This window comes from Prosopis cineraria, unplaced genomic scaffold, assembly GCF_029017545.1.
Source record: "Prosopis cineraria cultivar Desert tree isolate PC_DT_omini unplaced genomic scaffold, ASM2901754v1 PC7, whole genome shotgun sequence".
Classification (NCBI taxonomy): Eukaryota; Viridiplantae; Streptophyta; class Magnoliopsida; order Fabales; family Fabaceae; genus Prosopis; species Prosopis cineraria.
In genome coordinates this window covers 33,715,033-33,734,871 of record NW_026555338.1, presented here as the reverse complement: position 1 = coordinate 33,734,871, position 19,839 = coordinate 33,715,033, and the positions used below count along the sequence as shown (strand labels likewise).

Genomic DNA, 19,839 nt, shown 5'->3' with positions numbered 1-19,839 from the left:
TTGCTCGCCATGGCAGCGGCAGAGCAAGAGAGAGATGAAGGAATGGGAAGGGAAGTCCTTGAAAAAGAAGAACAAGAAGAATCAAGAACCCTAATAAAAGAAGAAGAACTTCACTTACAATAAGAAAATCATCGAAGCTTGGTTCTATTATGAAACTTATGAATTTGCAAGAGACAAAGCAGGCCAAAATCAACAGGCAAAGAGAGACGAAGAGAGGGATGGAAGGGAAAGGGAGGGTAGGAGAGATAATTTATAGGCGCCTAATAATGGATGACTCCTTAAAAGTAATGGGAGGGTAGGATTATCCCAAGTTTAATTATGTAAGGTTTAAAATGTACTCTTCCATCTTAAAATATAGGGTATTTTTGAAAGAGTTTCTCCATCTCAAAATATAAGACACTCTTGATAGATTAAGGTTTTATTAAATGTGTCAATTTTAATATTATCCTTTCTCTCTATATAATTATTTTTTATCCATTTTCTTTTCAATATATTAAATGATAGATATTTTTAAAAATTTATATTTATATTTTGAAAAGATAAGGTTATTAGGTGTATTTAATAAGGTTTATTAATACGTGAGATTTTATTTAAAAGTATCTTATAATTTAAAATAAATGAAGTATTAAATATAAATTTAGAGTTTAAGTGGTTCTAATATTTATAATTTCTGGTCTATATTATCATTTGATCCTAATTTAAATTTATTGATCTCTAGAGTGCCGGAGTTTCGATGGCTGGCGTTGGTGACCATGGGATTGACCTTTTTTTTTTTTGTAAATTGTAGAAATAAAGATATTTTTGCCATTTTACGCTCAAATTTATTCACGTTAAGAATTATTTGACTTTTTTTTTTTGTTGCAAAAAATCTTGCTTCACAGGTCCACTGTTGCGATTTTTCCATAAAAGAATAATATGGTTTATTTATTGGTTTTGGATGGAGGGTGTATTTTGGGATTCGGGTCCTCTCCTTTACAGAAGCCTCCTTCACCTTTCATTTAAAATAAAAACTTAATTTAAATTATTCAAATTTAACATTTTTATTTTTATTTATATTTTTAAAATATAATATATATAAAATTTGTAAATTTTTTTAATAAATATACTTATCAATCTAACAGTCTAGATTTAATATAAATAATCTAAAATTAATATTAAATTTTTTAATAAATTTATTATTTTGTTCAGAATATATGTATACTTTCCATAATATATCTGAAAAATTAATTTAAATTTAAATTATCTATATTAAATTTAAAATGTTAGATTGATAAATATATTTATTAAAATTTTTGTAATTTTTATATATTTTTTATTTTAAAAATATAAATAAAAAGTAAAAAATAAAAAATAAAATTATTAAATTTAACTCTCAACAGCCTAAATTTTTTCTTGTTTTAAGAGAGGCAGAGGAGGTTTTTTTAAAAGGAGGGTGGCCGACTCCCGTATTTTGTCATTTTGTGTTTGGTTGGAATTTAGAAGGCTACAGCGCGTCAGTATGAGTTCTCTGCGGCCTGTGCCCTTCGTCAACACAACACATTTATTCATTCCCACATTCCCTCTTTGTGGGACATAATTTCTCTCCTTTAATTTCTTACCCCTCAACACTTATTCCCTTATACAATATAATATACACCTTTTCTCTCTTCTTTTTTCCCGTTGAAATAATGTAGCACATCTTTTCTTACCATAATTACTTTTCCCCAAAAAAAAAAAACATATTTGTGTTCATAAAGCTTAAACTTAAAATTTTTATTTTATCACATTACAATCAGATTCTCCAATTGAAACATGATACCTAGTAATATGAGAAGCGTATAATTTTTTTAAACAACTACATATTCGTCGGGAAATCAAATTATGCATACACACTTGTCAGGTATTATGTTAAAATTAAACCATAGTTCATCATGCTTTAGCTATAAAAATGGATGACAAGCAGGATATAATAAGTTGCATTTAACTGAAGCAATAATGCAATCCCAAAACACAAAAGGATATGCAATGAAGAAATGATTCCCATGATTTTTTTTAGAGTGAAAATTATATATATAAATATATATATATATATATATATATTTTTACCCCCACACTTCTACGTCACATTCAAATGACTTGTTTTACCAGTGGCAAGTAAAGCTATATGGAATCTGAAAAATAAATGGGGAAATCCACATCTAACCATGTTTAAATGTAACATAATTACGTGAAAATGTATAAAATTATTTAAACTTTAAAATAGTTACATGTAACCACTTCATCTTTAAATATTTAAAATTAACTCTTCTAAAATTTAATTTTATTTTTTTCAAAGCTCTTTATTATTAATTAACTCTATTATGTTATTAATAGAGTTTGCCATGTCAGACTAGTGAAATGCACATGGCAAGTGTTATGAAAAAAAATATATTTTTATTAACTTTTTAACATAAAAAATTATGCATGATTGATAATGAAAAAAATGGATAAAACTAATAATATAAAATTAAATATTTAAAAAACAGTATAATTTTTATACACTTATTATTTGATTACATAAAATGCCATGTAAGCTTTTATGTGGCTTTTTTTAATATATGACATGGTAAACTCTATTAATAACACAGTAGAGTAATTAATAGTAGGGGTTTTGAAAAATAAAATTAAAGATTAGGAAGTTAATTTTAAATATTTAAAGATAAAAATAGGATTATATGTAACCATCTTAAAATTTAGGAGGGTTTTATGCATTCCGGCTTATAATTATCCATGCAAATCCTGCCTAGATTGTATCAACAGCGAAAGATTCAGACACCCAATTCAATTGACACAGCCATTTGATTGTCTCCAAGTTTTTGTCCCCTTATAAATAAACTGTTTGTGCTTGTCTTGTTTTTTTTTTTTTATCTGATGTATAATATATATAGGACAGGGGTTGCGTAGATGGTTTTACAATTTCGTGTCTTGAATGTACTGTTCTTTCCCTGGAAAATTAAGTCACCTGATGACTTTATCTATCAAATAATCCAAAACTATCTATGTGCTATCAAAAAATTAAAAAAAGGAGTCTGAGTAAGTAGTGATCTGTTACCAACTTAATGACATAAAAGGATATTAATCCTCATATGTTTGTACCCGGCCTAATGATATTGACTAAGACCAGAACACACACATCAAATAAAATAGAATAAGAGAAAATAAACAAATAAACAGAGCTCAAGATCTGGATTCATCGGAGCACATAGGAGCACATACTTACGGCACATTTGTTTCTCTAATATCGATCCCAATGATGAAAATTTGTTCAGTGAACGTGTCAAACTTTAATTTGTGAAGGTAAAGTAAGCTCCCCACGGCGTGAATGAATCAAAAATGTGTATAAATTAATTAGTCCTTGCCTACCAAGACCACTTAATTATGAATAACCTCTCCATAATCGTCAATGACAAAGTATTTCCATGGAAGGAGTTAAATTTATATATTTTTCATTTCCCACAAAGCAGAGAAGAAGTATATAATATATATATATATATATATGTATAAGAGCATGAAAGTCATCTGTACTAATTATAGATACTAATTTACAGATACTAATTTTGGAGGATGGCGCCTACGAGTACAAAGTGCAGGCACTAACAAGAGATTTGCTCAGACACGGAGACAGTTGAATTTGATATTATTTATGAAATGAGAAGCTAAGGTAATGAATAAAATAACCTTAGATGCCGGTCAACCGTACCGGTTCAGCCTATACATATCATTTCAAAGGAGGGAAGGAGGGCATGGTCACATTTCATAATCCAGTCCAATCACTATTCTCCATTTCTCCCTCCTCTGTCTCGCACATCGTGCCCTCCAGTCTTGGACAATTACAATTTACCCAATAAGCTTCAGAATTTGCCCTCACCCGCTCCTCACTCTCACACACCGCCTCTTTTTTTCACATCACTGGTTCCAGAGCCACGACTGAAAACGCGTTACCATATGTCATCTTTTTCTTCGATGCCACTCCTGACACCTTCAGAATTTTCAAGATCATGATTCATGAGGTTGTTACAGAGTTTGTCCAAGGGGGCTACCTATACCAAAACTCCACATTTTTTCTAGCTCTATGCGAATCATAGCTGATTACTGGTCCTTCCCCTTCTGTTTCACGGGATTTTTCTCGTGCTGGGCTCGCCACAAGTTTCTGTTCTTGCGGCTTTTTGATCCGATTGATATCACAATCTAAGGCACCGTGCCTGAAAGTGAGAAGCTTTCCTTACTGTATTAAAATACTAATGCTCAGTAGTCTGTATGGGTTCTGCTTTGCCAAATTTATCTGTTTGATAGTGGAACACTCCTTTCTTTCTTACTTGTCTGGCATGTATCTGGTAAATTTTGGGTCTGTCCTAGGAAACGATGAGGACTTACATACTGTTTATGTGAATGCAGTAAATCATTAATTCTAGAGTGACAGTGATCAAGAGTTGGAGCTTGACTCGCCTGAGAAATTCCGAACAATGGGCAAATCAACGAGCAGGGACTGGACGCAGATCTACGTGATCTACGGGATTGATCAATGGCAAACACTAATTTTTCTTTTGTGTCAGGCCATCCTCTTCGCTGTCTTGTCTGTTTTCTACCTTCTCTACTTCGACCCCATTTGCGTCTTCTTCGAGCGATTACTCTCAATCGCCGCCGTACCAGCCGTATCCGCCCGATTTGCCGCCGGATTCACCGGCTCCGTCACCGCGCTCTCCGCGCTCTGCCTGTTTTTCGCCGCCGCCAACTTCTTTTACTCCTCTGTCCCACTCCACTACGACATGGCTCAGCGCATCGTCTCTGCCGTAACTGACTGGTCGTCGGTGAAGCTCGCCCTCGACCTCGGCTGCTGCGGCCGTGGCATCCTTCTCAACGCCGTCGCCACTCAGCTTAAAAAGGAAGGCAGTTCGGGTCGGGTAGTGGGGTTGGACGGATCAAAGCGGGAGACCCTGTCCACGCTGAGGAACGCGAAGATGGAAGGAGTGGGAGAGTACGTCACGTGCAGGGAGGGTGACGCGAGGAGGCTACCGTTCCCGGATGATTACTTCGACGTAGTGGTGTCAGGGGTCTTCGTGCACACGGTGGGGAGGGAGTACAGGCCGCACACGGCCGAGGCTGCGGCGGAGAGGATGAGGGCGATGGGGGAGGTGGTGAGGGTGCTGAAGCCCGGCGGCGTTGGGGTGGTGTGGGACCTGGTGCACGTGCCGGAGTATGTGCGGAGGCTTCAAGAGATTCAGATGGAGGACATCCGAGTGTCGGAGCGCGTGACCGCCTTCATGGTCAGCAGCCACATCGTTTCCTTCCGGAAGCCTAGTCAGCATGTGATGGGGCCTGCAGAGGTCCGACTCGACTGGAGATCATGCTGACGCGTCACCATCGATCCTCTTAGACTGAAAGCGTCAAGACTTGTACAAGTTATCAAAGTGACTGGGGAGGCGAAGTCGAACCAGACACATATATATATGTGCTTGAGAAGAAAACTTGCTGTAATATTTATGGTTATGAGCTTATTAACCTGAGAATGGAAGATGCCAAGTATTTGTGTAGAACCGAAATATCTGTAATACCCATATTGAATTTTTAAAGATCGAAGTCGATATTGTGTGAATACATTAGCTCAGCGGCACTTTTTTACTTGGAAACTTTGGCGTGTAAATGAAGCTTTTGTGATTGGCATTGGCTTGTAATTATATTGATGAGCAATGTGTTGTCCCATATGAGGCCTTAGACCATAACGTGTTAAAAGCAAGGAATGGTGATGAATAATGGATGATGGGAGAAAGGGGTGGATGCCTTTTTCTAATTGAATGCAAACATATGTGGAGGTTGTGAATTGACAAGATAGTGAAAACTTTCCGGCACTTGTTGAACAGTCCTAATCATAGATATAGATCTTGGACAGTGAGACTTCATCACTGGTCCGGATAATTTTGGCGAGAGATCACACCCATTAGGATCCACCGCAGACATGTTGTTCTGATGGGTTGTTGCGATGTGACAAGGAAAAGAGTCACATGAGGGTGGGTTTGTTATTTTCTTGGCATGGGAACAAAGTAGAATGTAGAAGAAGGAATGGGAAGCTTTCCCAGAAGCACATGCGTCTGTCATGTGCTTTCTGCAACTCTTAAATGAACCATGTGTTTAAAAACGAGTCCATTAATTACTTCTAAGTATTAATTCAGGATCACATTCATGCTTCTAATTATCAACACTAAGACCACCTCAGGAATTCTCCCGTTATAATATACACTGATATTTAATGCTAATCTGGAACTCCATGATATAAAGCTGCGATGAGGACTCTGCAGCGACTAAACAATTGTGGGAGAAGCGTCGCTTTCCTGAGATGGAAGGCTTATCTGGTGATGATCATCAACACGGCTGTGATTTCTTTAATATGACTTTCAACATCCCATCTGCTGACCTGCATTATTTTATGAAAATGCGTCATGAGGGGCTTCTTCGTTTTTGTGCTTAAAAATAGTCCCTGAGAGTAAGAATGGATAAGCTGCCACTCAGCGACTCCAATCTAGATCCGTCACTGATGGAGAAGATCGTTTTTATAATACTGAAAGCTATACCAAAGACAAAACACTGCCCGCTGTGCCTTCGCATGGTTTCATGGCATACCCTGTCCTGATTAGGATTAGTTTATGCTCCATCGTCTGAATGGTCGAGTCTCTTTTAAATTTCTTTCTAACACAAGTTGTAGTAAAATCGTGTAGAAGAAAACATAAAAAGAAAGACTGGACAGGTTAGCAATTAAGAAATTTTTGCATCCTCTCCAATCTGTTATGCATGTGCGAGAGAGATTTCGGAGGGGTCTAAAAGTTCCAGATCAGGCGTGATAAAAACTGAATCTGCGTATATTCTCCCAAAAAAAAAAAAGCTGAATCTCCGTAAAATAAATAGAGTCTTGAGATTGTGTTCATATCAATGCCCTATGTTTGAAAATAATAAATCTTTTCAGTCTAGATATCACAGAAAATTGTGTATGCTGAAATTCTTGGTGGAATAAATCATGAGATTGTGTTCATTTGGACCTCGAAGATTTTAAGCAGTTATTGGCATAAGACAATGGGAAAATGCTATAGGATTTTAAGAGATTATTGGAATAAGACAGTGGTGAACCATAAAAGGTATCATCAGGTCATTAAATCTCCACCTGAAGCTCGCAACTTATGGTTTCGACCTTTTAACTCTCATGACTACACTTCTCACCAAAAAGAAAAAGGTCGCATAATCAGAGTGACCACGGCCATGCTTGAAAGAATACTTCTGACGCACAGCCATGCTTCAAGGATCCGATGTCAATTTCTTTTCTTTGACAACTGGAAAGGATTTTAGGTCGAGAATGAATTAGGGGTGTTCAATTTGAATTTATTTTAATTGATTCGGTATCGTCTCAATCATATCACGACAAGTCTCGTCTCGTTTCGAAAATAATTAGGACGAAATTTTACGAGACGAGATAAGAAAGAGGTCGGGACGGAATGGGACACGGGATTATTATCCGGAAGTCCCATCCCGTCCCGAATATTTTATATATATATATATATATATATAATTTTTATTTTAAATGTATTAATTATATTAATATAATTTATACTTTATTAATTATATTAATTATAATTTCAATACTTACAATTTTTATTTAAAACTAAATTTTTTTATTGATAATTTTAATGACATGAAATAAACATGACGATATCTTTCTTTATAATGTATTAATTATATTAATATAATTTATTTTTATATCTATCTATTTAATAACTTTATTTATATTTTATTTCTTGCTTTATTTTTAAAAAAATAATTAACTTAGTACATCTTCATTAAAGTAGAAGAACAATAATTTGATATTGTGCTTGACTTACCTGTTGTTGTTACTCTTCTAACCTAAAGATCACTTGTATTTGTCATTATAATGTATAGTTGTGATTAATGTAATTCAATAATTAACTTTAAATTGTTATGATTTATGTACTTGTGTTGTTTTGATTTTAAATTTAATAAATTATATGATTTAAAATTTTAATAAACATTATTATTCATATCTTTCTCCAATATTATCCGATTTATCAAGACGGCGGGATGTCCCGATCTTGTCTTGAACCTGTCCGGACTCCTAACGAGACGGGATGACTTTTGGGACTGGATGAGATGAGATACGGGATTAAAATTTAATTTCGATCTTTCTTTCAGAAGGAGACCGGGACGGCGTCCTGCAAACACCCTAGAATGAATGATTAGTAAATTTGATTTAAATAAATTATTTACTTTAACTATTATATTTTAAAAATAAAATAAGAGAGATTAAGTAACTGTCAACTAGAATTAAAATATGATGACTTAATAGTTAATACATTTTAAATAGATTGATCACAAATAATGTGACACTTTTTATTTATATAAGTATTTCTCTTTTTTAATAAATATGATTTAAGCAAATAATTCAATCTGACAAAATCCGTAACATCGTTGGTGATGATTATAAACAAATTATTAGAAAAATATTCATTTTGTATGATTTCAAGAGTTTTTATCGAGCAGTTGAAGATGTAAATGCTAGTGCATCCCCTCGATTCCAACATGACCTTAAGGCCGCCTTCCAAAAATTTTTAGAAGCTCAGTGCCAATATTGAGAAAGAAATCAAGTTTTTTTTTTTTGGAGTACTTTTTGAGAAAATAAAATAAATAAAACAAACGTCAATGCTGTCCATTGCAATCAGTTGGCTGGGTTATTTATGGGAATAATTAGACCAGAGACCAATATCTTGGAACATAGATACACTCAATACTCTCTTTGGAAGTATAACTGTTAACTGAATCAGGAAAATCCCAAATTTCATTTGGGCAAGGAAAAAGATTTGCTCATATGGAACGGGAATGCATCTGGGAAATTTACATCTCCAAAAGGATTTCACTCTTTAAACCGACAGATTCCTGTTGATCTTAATTGGATAGAGCTGTGGAGACTTGAAATGCCTCCAAAACTCGTTCTTCTTATATGGAAAATCCTCCACTGGGCTATTCCCACACAAGACATTTTAAAATCTCATCATCTAAACACAAATCAACGTTGTGTTTTTGGATGTCAGGAAGAAGAATCGCTAACCTTTTCTTCTCATGTCCATTCTCCAAGGCTGTCTGGTTTGGTGCTCTCAACATCAGATCTTCAATCCTCAAATCAGAAGGATAATCTTTCGAGAGTCATCATCATGATTCATTTAATAGGAGAGAAAAGGAATGTACTCATTCACAAAGGCATCAAGCAGAATCCTCACTCTCCCATCAAGCAGAATCTTGGTCTACACAAGATTCGGCAAAACAAAACTCTATTGCTGCTTTACCTGACCCATTGATCTGTCGTGAAGACTTGATTCCAGGAAGAATAGCTGAAAATTGCCCGGGGAGTCCTGGAAACCTTGTCGACGGCGAGGGCTGGCTCGTTGTTTGCAGGAAATTTAAGGATATATTCTACAAAAAATTCCAAACAGCCTCAATCTTACCTCTCACTCACTCTAAACTGGATCTCCTGCTTTGCTTCGAATCATCGCCTGCAACAAGCACCGGTGACCATTGCATGCAATAGCAGAGGCTCATTCTGCCTTGCCCCATCTGAACAGTCCTCACTTGTTGAAGCAGATATTAATCTTCTATTGCCGTCTTTCAAGAAAGTCAAATTGTGTTTAGTAGATAACAAAGTTCATTTCGGTCATCAATCCCTGGCATCCACCTCAGGAGATTACTTTAGGTAATTATCAAACCTTTTTTTATATCTTTTATTAAAAAAAAGGTTGGTTGGGCTCTTTGTGGTCTAAGCCCATTAAATGACAAAGTTGTCCAAAGCATGGTCCGTTTAAATGAATAAATACCAGAGGCAGAGTGCAATTGGGCTGACGGTGAAAGCACGTGTCCCAATTTTAAATTATGTTTACAATGGTCTCATAATCCACTTGAAAATGATTTCAAGGTCCATCACGCAATTTGCGACAATTTCTTCCATAAATATATTAAAATGTTGGAAAAATATCAATAAAAACTCCTCGACCAAAAAAATTTTGAATCAAAACCCTTAAATTTTTAAAATATTACTGCAATACAGTACCCTAATTTGATATTAAATTTTTAAAAGAGATGATAAAATTGCCTCTTATTCTACTTCACCTGTTAATTTATTTATGAAATATTGTATATTATCCTATTTAACTTATTTTTATTTTAGATATTTAAATTATCTTAAGATAATTTATTAATTTCTATACTGTATGTTATTTATTTACTTATTAAGATAATTTATTAATTTCTATACTGTATGTTATTTATTTACTTATTAATTATTTTTTATTATCTTACTTCACTTATTTATGGAGCTACTTCACTTGTTTAGTGTTAGGCTTTCACTTAATTTCATTCCGGAGAAATGAACTAGTGAAGTAGGGTAAGGATCAATATTGTGTAAGTGAATGAATAAGTAAAGCATAGTAATTCTGATATTAATTTCATTGAGAGGCAATTTTGTCACTTTTTAAAAAATTTAATATCAAATCAAAACTCTTAAACTATAATAACATTTCAACAACTTAAGGGTTTTAATTCAAAACAAGTCAGATCAAGATGTCTTTATTAATATATTTTATAAATTTTTTCTCGATAGAATAACAATTTAAAACCCGATAAAAATATTAGTGTGAATCTCAATTGAATCAATAAATTTTTTATTTTGCATTGATTTTCTAACAGGGTTTTAAATCGTTATTCTCCCTCGCTTTCTTGTTCCTATAACACCAATTTAGTATCAACTTATGTTAGTTTTAACAGCAGGGACTTTTATTTTTTAACAAATGCTTAAGGATTGAATTTCACCCCTTTATATATAATGAGAAAATTTATATGGCTTCTATATCTTGAGAGATGTTGGTTTTTTTTAGGAAAAATATCAAGGACCATTGAGAAAAATTTATATTAATTAATAATTACTTATTGTTAAAATTCGAATAGATACTTATTAATTTGAATTAGTCTTTTATTAACAAATATCTATTCAGATTTTAATAATAATTTATTCTAAATTAATAATAATTTATTTAAATTTTTTTCCATTTGAATTTTGATAACAAATAGTCTTTAATTGATATAAATTTTTTCTTTTATTTATTTGTAGATGAAACTCCTAATGATGCAAAAAAAGGAAAAAGGAAAAAAACAAAAAACAAAATGGTTCGGATTTAACTCCCATCTGTTGTAGAATCTAATCAACAGTCTCCTATAAAATATTACAGGAAAAGATATGTGAGCAAATTCTGGTCGCAAATATGCCAGGTTCAAACCAACCCAGCCTCACACCCTTGCAAATTTTTGACCCATGTGTTCAGCGCACCACGGCTATCGTTCCAGGAATATGTTTGGACATGGCATCTCAGATGCAAAACAAAATATCTCTTGAGATGAGAACTTGCCCTTAAAAATTGAATAAATCGTGAAAACCCGCCGAACAGACATTTTAAGATAATCAGAATCTTATGCGTCACTTTCGTTGCTATTATATTGTATTATATTTCTCTAAAATTCTCGTGGTTTGTGGTGTTCTGAATTCGGAGTGACTCAAGGGGCTATCTATCTTTTGGGCCACCCGGATTTATGATTCGTTTCCCGGTGGACCCTCATTCCTGAGCCTTTACGCCATTTATTTACCCAAATAATATATATTATTCTCCCCTTCCTAAATTACAAAATAATTTAAAATAAAATTAGACATACTAATAAAATATAATAATAATATTTTATAAAATTAAATTTTATAATAAAATTATAAATTTTAAAAAGTCGTTTAATTATCTCTCCACTTAAAAGATAATATTATAAAAGTAATACTAATAAAACTTTATTTTACTCAAATTATTTTACATTTTTGGACAAAACATTCCTTCAAAATTGTCTTGTAACTTAGGAAGGGAGTATTCCAATCCTTAATATAAGATGAAGATAACACATTTCATATTTATTAAGAAATATTAGATATAACCTCAAAATTGTAAAAAAAAAAAAACTCCTTCAATTAAAAAATTTAAAAACTAAATATCACATTCTAATAAAGTAATTATTCGTTTTAAAACTAATAACTTCTTTTTATATTTACCTAATAAAATAGTGTTTCATTTTAAAATAAATATAATAAATTTATTTATTTATTTATTTATTATGACACTTTTAAAAAGGGTATATTAATTATATATTAAAAATATTTTATATTTTTTAACACATCATTCAAAAAGCATCTTACATTTTAATTAAGGGAGTGTAACTTTTCAATTTTACCTTCTTTGTAGTTAATGTGTACAATAAATTATTGTTTAGAAATTCTAAGGGATAAAATAAAAAAAAAACATCAGTTACCCTAATTTTATGTTATATTTAGAATAAAAAAATTTCAAACTTCATCTTATATTAGTATTAACATGTACTCCCTCTATTTAAAAATATAAGATATTTTTAATTGAATCTCACCCCTAATAAAATAGTTATTTACTTTTAAATTAATTTTTTATATTTATTTTTATTAAATACTCTATAATAAATATAAAGTCACTATCAATAGGAGAACTTTAGAAAAAATAATGATTACATCTCGAAAGATTAAAAATATTTTATATTTTTTAACATTAACTTCTTAAAAAATACCTTATATTTTTAAATAGAGGGAGTATTAAAATAATTATTACCGATAATGATATTCTTTTTATCATTTTGTAAGAAGTTGAATATCTTGATAAATTAGCAGCACGAAATAATCAAGTTGGGTAACTAAAAATCAAAAATGTAATGAAATAATCTGGATGAAGTTGAGTCAACTGTGGGCATTTATTTTATTTGATTTTGTATGCGAACCTGTTTATCTAATTTTTCTGATGTCAGAATCACATCCACCACTTTCTTGTGGACGCCATTTAACGCCTACATTTTCCCCGATCATCAGAAGCTAAACTTCTCTGTCGCCCACCTCACCGTATCAACTTATAGCCCCTCCCTCAGAACCAATTACGTGGACCACGAACACGTTGTTAGTGTCAAGTTTTTCCACGTCAGATGGGGCACACGCGATTACGAACACTGAATCACGAGATGAATCACCAACCAATATGAGCGAGCCTGAGACAACCAACTTGGAAGAACGCGGTGGTCAGGCTCAGACTCTGATTTACTCAGCTTCCTCCCGACTCGGCCGCTTGGCTATGGCTTCAGTCCACAGCACTATAGCTCCCCAGAGCTTCGTGTCTCTTTCCAAAGCAAAATCCAAATCCACAAAATCAATGCCCACGCCGAATTTTCTGGGCTCAAGGATTTCCCAGAATTCAGTTTTCTCGCAAAACAAACGTTCACGAAACTGGGTTGCCGTCAACTCGGCGGTGGAGGAGTTGGACGTGATACCCGTACAAAGCAGCGACAGTACGGACCAGCAAGAAGGCATGGCGGTGGTGAGTCGGATTGAAATTGAAGGCGGACAGGGGGAATTGGCTACTCAGGTGAGTGGGTTTGGAGCCAATGAGGGGGTTTTTTCGTTTGAAGGAGCGGGTGAGTTTCAGGGGTTTTCTTCTGCTTCGGCTTCGGTTGGGGATGAAAGCCGGAGCGAGAACGAGGAGGAGGTGGAAAGGCTGATAGACAGGACTATCAATGCCACTATTTTGCTTGCGGCGGGTACTTTTGCCATCACCAAGCTTCTCACCATTGATAGGGATTACTGGCAAGTAAGTCAACTACGCTATCTGCGGCTTTTTTCTTCCTCCTGTAATTATCTTGTATGGGAAATGTGCTTGGGCTTTCTAGACGACCGATTTAGTCTTCTCTTGCGTCACTCATTGCATTAGAATTTGTAATTTTATATGATTTATGCTGATAAAATGGGTCGAAATCTATCTATTTTTGGTCGAGTTGCAGGCCTTTTATCATTGACAACTAGAAACGCATTCTTTACATGAACTTTTGCCGTCATGTAAGCATTAGTTATCATTTGGATGCAAGATTGAGTCCCTTCATTCCCTTAGCATGAATTTAAAATTTTGAATTGAAAAATCGACATATTTGATTGCAAGTCTTAGGAAGGTTCCCCCTTTCCCCGCCCTCTGCAATTCTTTTAGTACTAGTTTCATCACCACATATTTCGTGTTTGTGATGATCTTTTGAGGTTTTCATTCTTTACTGGGCTTATGTTTTTTGGTTACCATTCAGGGATGGACACTTTATGAGATACTAAGATATGCACCGCAGCACAATTGGTCTGCTTATGAGGGAGCTCTCAAGACAAATCCAGTTTTTGCCAAAATGGTGATCAGTGGTGTGGTATACTCTATAGGGGACTGGATTGCACAGGTGAGTTTCTATAGTTCAGGTGCAAGTATAACTGAAGTAGAATTCATTCAAAAACAAAATCCAGTCTTTTAAGTGACCGTGCATTGTGACTTACCCTGGTTTTACAGTGCTTTGAAGGAAAACCCCTTTTTGAATTTGATCGTGCACGAATGTTCAGATCGGGTCTTGTTGGTTTCACTCTACACGGCTCTCTTTCTCATTACTATTATCAGTTTTGTGAGGTATTTCTTTGTTTCATTCCCTTACTTCGTTGCTCCTTGAAATTAGTAATCTGGTTCGTTACGTGCTAATTGGCTTTCTTATTAACCAGGAGCTATTTCCATTTCAAGACTGGTGGGTAGTTCCTGCCAAAGTTGCCTTCGACCAAACTGCATGGGCAGCCATTTGGAACAGCATTTATTATGCCGTTGTTGGATTTCTGCGCCTTGATTCTCCAATCAATGTCCTTAAAGAATTGAAGGCAACATTTATTCCTATGTTGACTGTAAGAACTATCGGCCTTCACCTATTTCTTCTTTGTTTTCTTCCTTAGCTGTTAAACGCCATAGTTGTTGGGAGGTTATTGGTTTCTTTGTTCACTGTGCAAGTTCTTCCATGAATGAGAGAATTGAGGACCTTATTATACATTTTATGATGATATATTTGACTAAGCTTATGCGGTTCCAAGTTTTGTAGCTCTCAGGTTTCATTATACTTGACTTGTAACGACATTTAATGTAAATTTCTTGCCCCTAATCTTGAATTTCTTACCTTACACAGGCTGGGTGGAAGCTTTGGCCATTTGCCCATCTCATTACTTATGGTGTGATCCCAGTGGAGCAAAGACTTCTCTGGGTGGATTGCGTAGAGCTTATATGGGTGACAATACTTTCAACGTACGTGTTGATCTGGATTTTATTCTTGCATTACAAAAAATTGCTTGACACGTCCTACCAATTAAGTCAATTGATTTGATTGCCGGGGTTCTTTAATTCTTGTTTTTGTTCCTACTCTTTTATTCTGGGAGGCATGGAATTGTTTTTCTTTTGTATCAGTGTTGTGACACTTGTCTCTACATTTACCCCTTATGAAATCCTGCCATTTAATTTCTTAGAGGCTGAGTAGTTTTGGAAGTATAAACTAAAGTAGAAGATACTTCCAGCTTTTCCCTACGTTGTTTATGAGACTATTGTGCATGGTTCTGTTCTGACATCATTGATCTTTATTCTCCATAGCTACTCAAATGAAAAATCGGAAGCAAGGCACTCAGAGTTACCTGCAGAAGTGAAAGCCACTGCTCCATCTGCGAATCCTCCGGAGGTAACTATTGAATTTGCTGATTTTGAATACGCATGCAAAAAAAAAAAAAAAAAAAATCTAGTTACTCCTGGATTGTCGAGTATCAGCCTTGCGTATGTTTATCAGGAGTAACCCAACGAACAGAGGCAGGAATAGGGGAGATTAGTTCAGCTCAGTGAAAACTTCGAAGAAGTATGCAAGATGCTGGATCTTGATTTGAACAATGATGTAATGCAGGCGATGGAAAAGCCCATGATATGTGTGTATATATTGCATATTTTGGAAACTCATGGATGTCGTGCAACATCAATTTCTCTGGAAGCGTTACAAAAGTGTAATTCCTGATATTCTTGATAATAACTTTTAGGGGAAATTACACGTGGTAAATATCTTCCCGACACCCCCCCAACAACTATAAAATAATAATAATTAAAAGTTGCTACTGACCACTTGATTTATTAGTGCAGTCACAACAATTTATCTAATTATTCAAGTTTGTTCTTAAAAAAAGAATTTACGAAGTAGCATTAAAATAAAAAAGATAGGCAGTTATTGAAAGTCTTAAAAAGGGGTTTGTTTTTTTAGATGATAAAAGGGAGGTATGGAAAAAGAAAAGGAATATTGTAATTAATATATAACATTAATACACTAACATAGTCTCATTATTTACAAGTATTGCAAGTACGTAGTATAATAAATAGTCTTGTCATTAATATGAACTAACTAATAGCTACACATGTCACATGTGCCTAATCAGGCAATCTTGACAGTGTTATATTTTAAAATATCTGATTCGTATCGTATGCATGCACGCAGGTTCGCAGCACGGGTACTCCTCCATAATATATTAATAGAGTTCGTACGACTGGATATTTTGATTATTTACAAATCAAAATATAACATAAAATAATAATATATATTTATTATTTGCGGAGTTTAGAAGATTGTATAACAATAATCGAAACATAATAATTTGAAGATTGTGATTTGTGACGATGGAATTATAATGGAAATATCATTAAAATAAAAAATAAATTATAATGGGAGAGACGGATATTATATAATGGAAAAATCGGAACAGAAGAGACGGATCAATGTACATCAAAGTGTCAACAAAACTTAAAATATTCTACCAAAAAAAAAAAAGGACACTACCAATATATTTGCCTGGTTCATAATTTACCTAATGAAGATGAAGATGTTGGGGCCGAAGGCTTTTGTAGCCATCGTCGTGGCTCTGAGCTTTCTTCTGTGGAGCCATGGAGGAATTACTAGTAGTTTTGTCAGAAAGGAGGGGGCTCCTCTTCCCATGCCCTTCGATAGTGATGCTTTCAGAACGCCTTCTGGTTACAATGCTCCTCAACAAGTAACCAAATCTCTTCATTATACTCCCCATTTTTTTACAAAATTTTCAATTTTTATTCGAAGAAACCAATGATGTAAGTGCGTCTACATATATACGTAGGTTCATATAACGCAAGGTGACCAGGTAGGGAAGGCCATAATAGTGTCGTGGGTAACGGTGGACGAGCCAGGATCAAGCCACGTGCGTTACTGGATTGATGGCTCTTCCCATAAGAAATTGGCGAAGGGAAGACTCAACACCTACCGATATTACAATTACACTTCCGGTTTTATTCATCACTGCACCCTCCGAGGTTTGGAGGTACGTCGTCGTCAGTTCAATCTTACTGGTGAACGAGAATTAGAATCTGGATTCATATATATACTTTCCTTTTGTGCAGTTTGATACTAAATATCACTATGAGATTGGAATAGACCACACTATTCGCCAATTCTGGTTTATCACTCCTCCTGCTCCAAGCCCCGATGTGCCTTACACATTCGGTCTCATGGGTTAGTCTATTCTATCAAAATTGATCTTTGTTTTGCTATTTTACTTTGGAGAATTCTAAACTCGATCGCTCTCTGTATGAGATCTAACAAAGTTCAAAAGCACACGTACGTATTTCAAGTTTGCTATGGTAATGGGGGGTTTGTTTGCAGGTGATCTGGGTCAGACATATGATTCAAACAAGACTCTTGACCACTATGAGAGGAACCCCGCCAAAGGACAGGCTGTGCTGTTCATGGGAGACCTGTCTTACGCAGATGACTACCCAAATCATGATAACAATAGGTGGGATTCATGGGGAAGGTTCGTGGAAAGGAGTGTTGCTTATCAGCCTTGGATTTGGACTGCAGGCAATCATGAACTTGACTTTGCCCCAGAATTGGTAAGCTTCTCATTTAGTCATTTCTATGCTCGTTCAATCGTTTGTTAATTCATTTGATTTTTCAAGACAGAAAAGGTTGTACTTATTTAGTGTTGGTGATATGTAATTTCAGGGTGAAACCAAACTTTTCAAACCTTTTCACCACCGGTATCATACCCCTTATAGAGCAGCACAAAGTACTTCACCCTACTGGTATTCCGTCAAGAGAGCTTCAGCACACATCATAGTCTTGTCCTCATACTCAGCATATGGTATAAAACTCCTCATTTTTGTGGTTTAAAGAACCTCGTGGTACCTTGTTCATCTTCATTCATTACTGGGCATGAATCTTTGTTAAACTTTTCAGGGAAGTATACCCCTCAATACGAATGGCTCAAGAACGAACTGCCAAAGGTGAACAGGACCGTGACACCTTGGTTGATCGTTCTCATGCATTCTCCTTGGTATAACAGCTACAACTATCATTACATGGAAGGAGAATCCATGAGAGTCATGTTTGAACCCTGGTTTGTTCAGCACAAAGTAGACGTTGTCTTTGCTGGTCACGTCCACGCCTATGAACGATCCGTAAGTGTTATTGCTCTCTAGCCTGTCTTGTTCTTACTTTGGTCTATCTATTCTTAGATATGACCCAGATTGTTATGCTTATGAAGCACACATATTAATTATAAGATGCAGCAGATGTTCTGAAACACAACATGATGTGATATTTGGTGATGACTAAATTGTTCATGTGCTAGGAACGAGTGTCCAACATTGCATACGATACAGTGAACGGACGGTGTGAGCCAGTGAAGGATCTGTCAGCTCCTGTGTACATAACAATTGGAGATGGAGGGAACGTTGAAGGGATAGCCAACAAGTAAGTTTTGTAGCATAGGAATAGGATAAGACTAATTAAAGCCTGTTTGTTTAGGAATATTTGAACGAATGTTTAACAAAATGTGGTGTTATTTTGTGTATGGTGCAGCATGACAGAGCCACAACCAAAGTACTCAGCATTCAGGGAATCTAGTTTTGGGCACGCCATTTTTGAGATACAGAACAGGACACATGCTTACTATAGCTGGTACAGAAATCAAGATCGAAGCTCTGTAAAGGCTGATTCCATGTGGTTTTTCAACAGATACTGGCACTCCGTTGACGATTCTACTGCAGCTGCTCCCCATTAGTTGTTGTTGTTGTTGTTTTTTTTTTTTTTTTTATCCCTCGTTTTAATTTGGAACAGCTTAGGTAGTTTTATATTTCAGATTACATTAGTAGTTTCTTGTTAGTTTTGAATGTCATCGTGCTTAGAGATGAAATAAATAACGTGAATGGACGCCTATGCATCTATCTAAATAATCTTTAACAACAACGTCATTTGGATATTCAAAATTTTAACTGATATGAATATATATCGCATTATTTGTGGCAACAGAAAGAAACGCTTGAATTCACCGAAACCAACAAAGTACAAAGTAATCAAAACAACAGACTAGGGAGGTGAATTCAAATACCGAGCAATGAAGATTTAAATAAGTTCCCATTTGGTTATAGGTATCTTAGCCTATGGAATGGTAATCATGTTTTTATTTTTATCTCATCCATGTTTGTTTGTTTGTAAGAGATATGGAATGGTATTTTCTAAGAATGTGGATTGCCATTTTTTTAGAAATGGGGAAGCCTTTGAAAAATGAGAGGAATTATGTTATCCACCTTAAATCTAATATGATTTTATAAAAATGTCCCTGTTAACCACACCACCTTTTTATTTTTAATTTTATTTATTATTTTCTCTTTATAATATTTTTAATCTTATAAAAAATAATATAAATAAACTCTATTTCTGCATATTTAAATATTCTACCAAACAAATTTACACTTATGATCATTTCGTTTCTTTTCATTCTCTATCATTTTATTCTTTTTCATTTCCTTCTTTTTCAGGAACCAAACGTGACTTAAATTG

The 19,839-nt window shown here is 34.6% G+C and overlaps 3 protein-coding genes across 3 annotated transcripts; all 3 read left to right on the top strand.

Annotated features, from left to right (window-relative positions):
* The first annotated feature begins 3,778 nt into the window (after positions 1-3,778).
* Positions 3,779-5,613, top strand: LOC129315151 (sterol 24-C-methyltransferase-like). The gene is made up of 2 exons (XM_054958712.1): positions 3,779-4,226; positions 4,414-5,613. Exon 2 carries the CDS (start codon positions 4,482-4,484, stop codon positions 5,367-5,369), a length of 888 nt encoding a protein of 295 aa, XP_054814687.1. The 5' UTR covers positions 3,779-4,226; positions 4,414-4,481; the 3' UTR covers positions 5,370-5,613.
* A 7,517-nt stretch (positions 5,614-13,130) lies between these two features.
* LOC129315598 (uncharacterized) lies at positions 13,131-16,097 on the top strand. Its single transcript, XM_054959430.1, has 7 exons — positions 13,131-13,751; positions 14,233-14,373; positions 14,481-14,594; positions 14,684-14,857; positions 15,133-15,248; positions 15,588-15,672; positions 15,778-16,097. The coding sequence occupies exons 1-7, from the start codon at positions 13,146-13,148 to the stop codon at positions 15,781-15,783; spliced, it is 1,242 nt and encodes a 413-aa protein (XP_054815405.1). The 5' UTR covers positions 13,131-13,145; the 3' UTR covers positions 15,784-16,097.
* A 516-nt stretch (positions 16,098-16,613) lies between these two features.
* Positions 16,614-19,428, top strand: LOC129315597 (purple acid phosphatase-like). The gene is made up of 8 exons (XM_054959429.1): positions 16,614-17,017; positions 17,117-17,317; positions 17,397-17,508; positions 17,659-17,888; positions 18,001-18,139; positions 18,235-18,455; positions 18,629-18,750; positions 18,859-19,428. The coding sequence occupies exons 1-8, from the start codon at positions 16,838-16,840 to the stop codon at positions 19,058-19,060; spliced, it is 1,407 nt and encodes a 468-aa protein (XP_054815404.1). The 5' UTR covers positions 16,614-16,837; the 3' UTR covers positions 19,061-19,428.
* Positions 19,429-19,839: the final 411 nt, after the last annotated feature.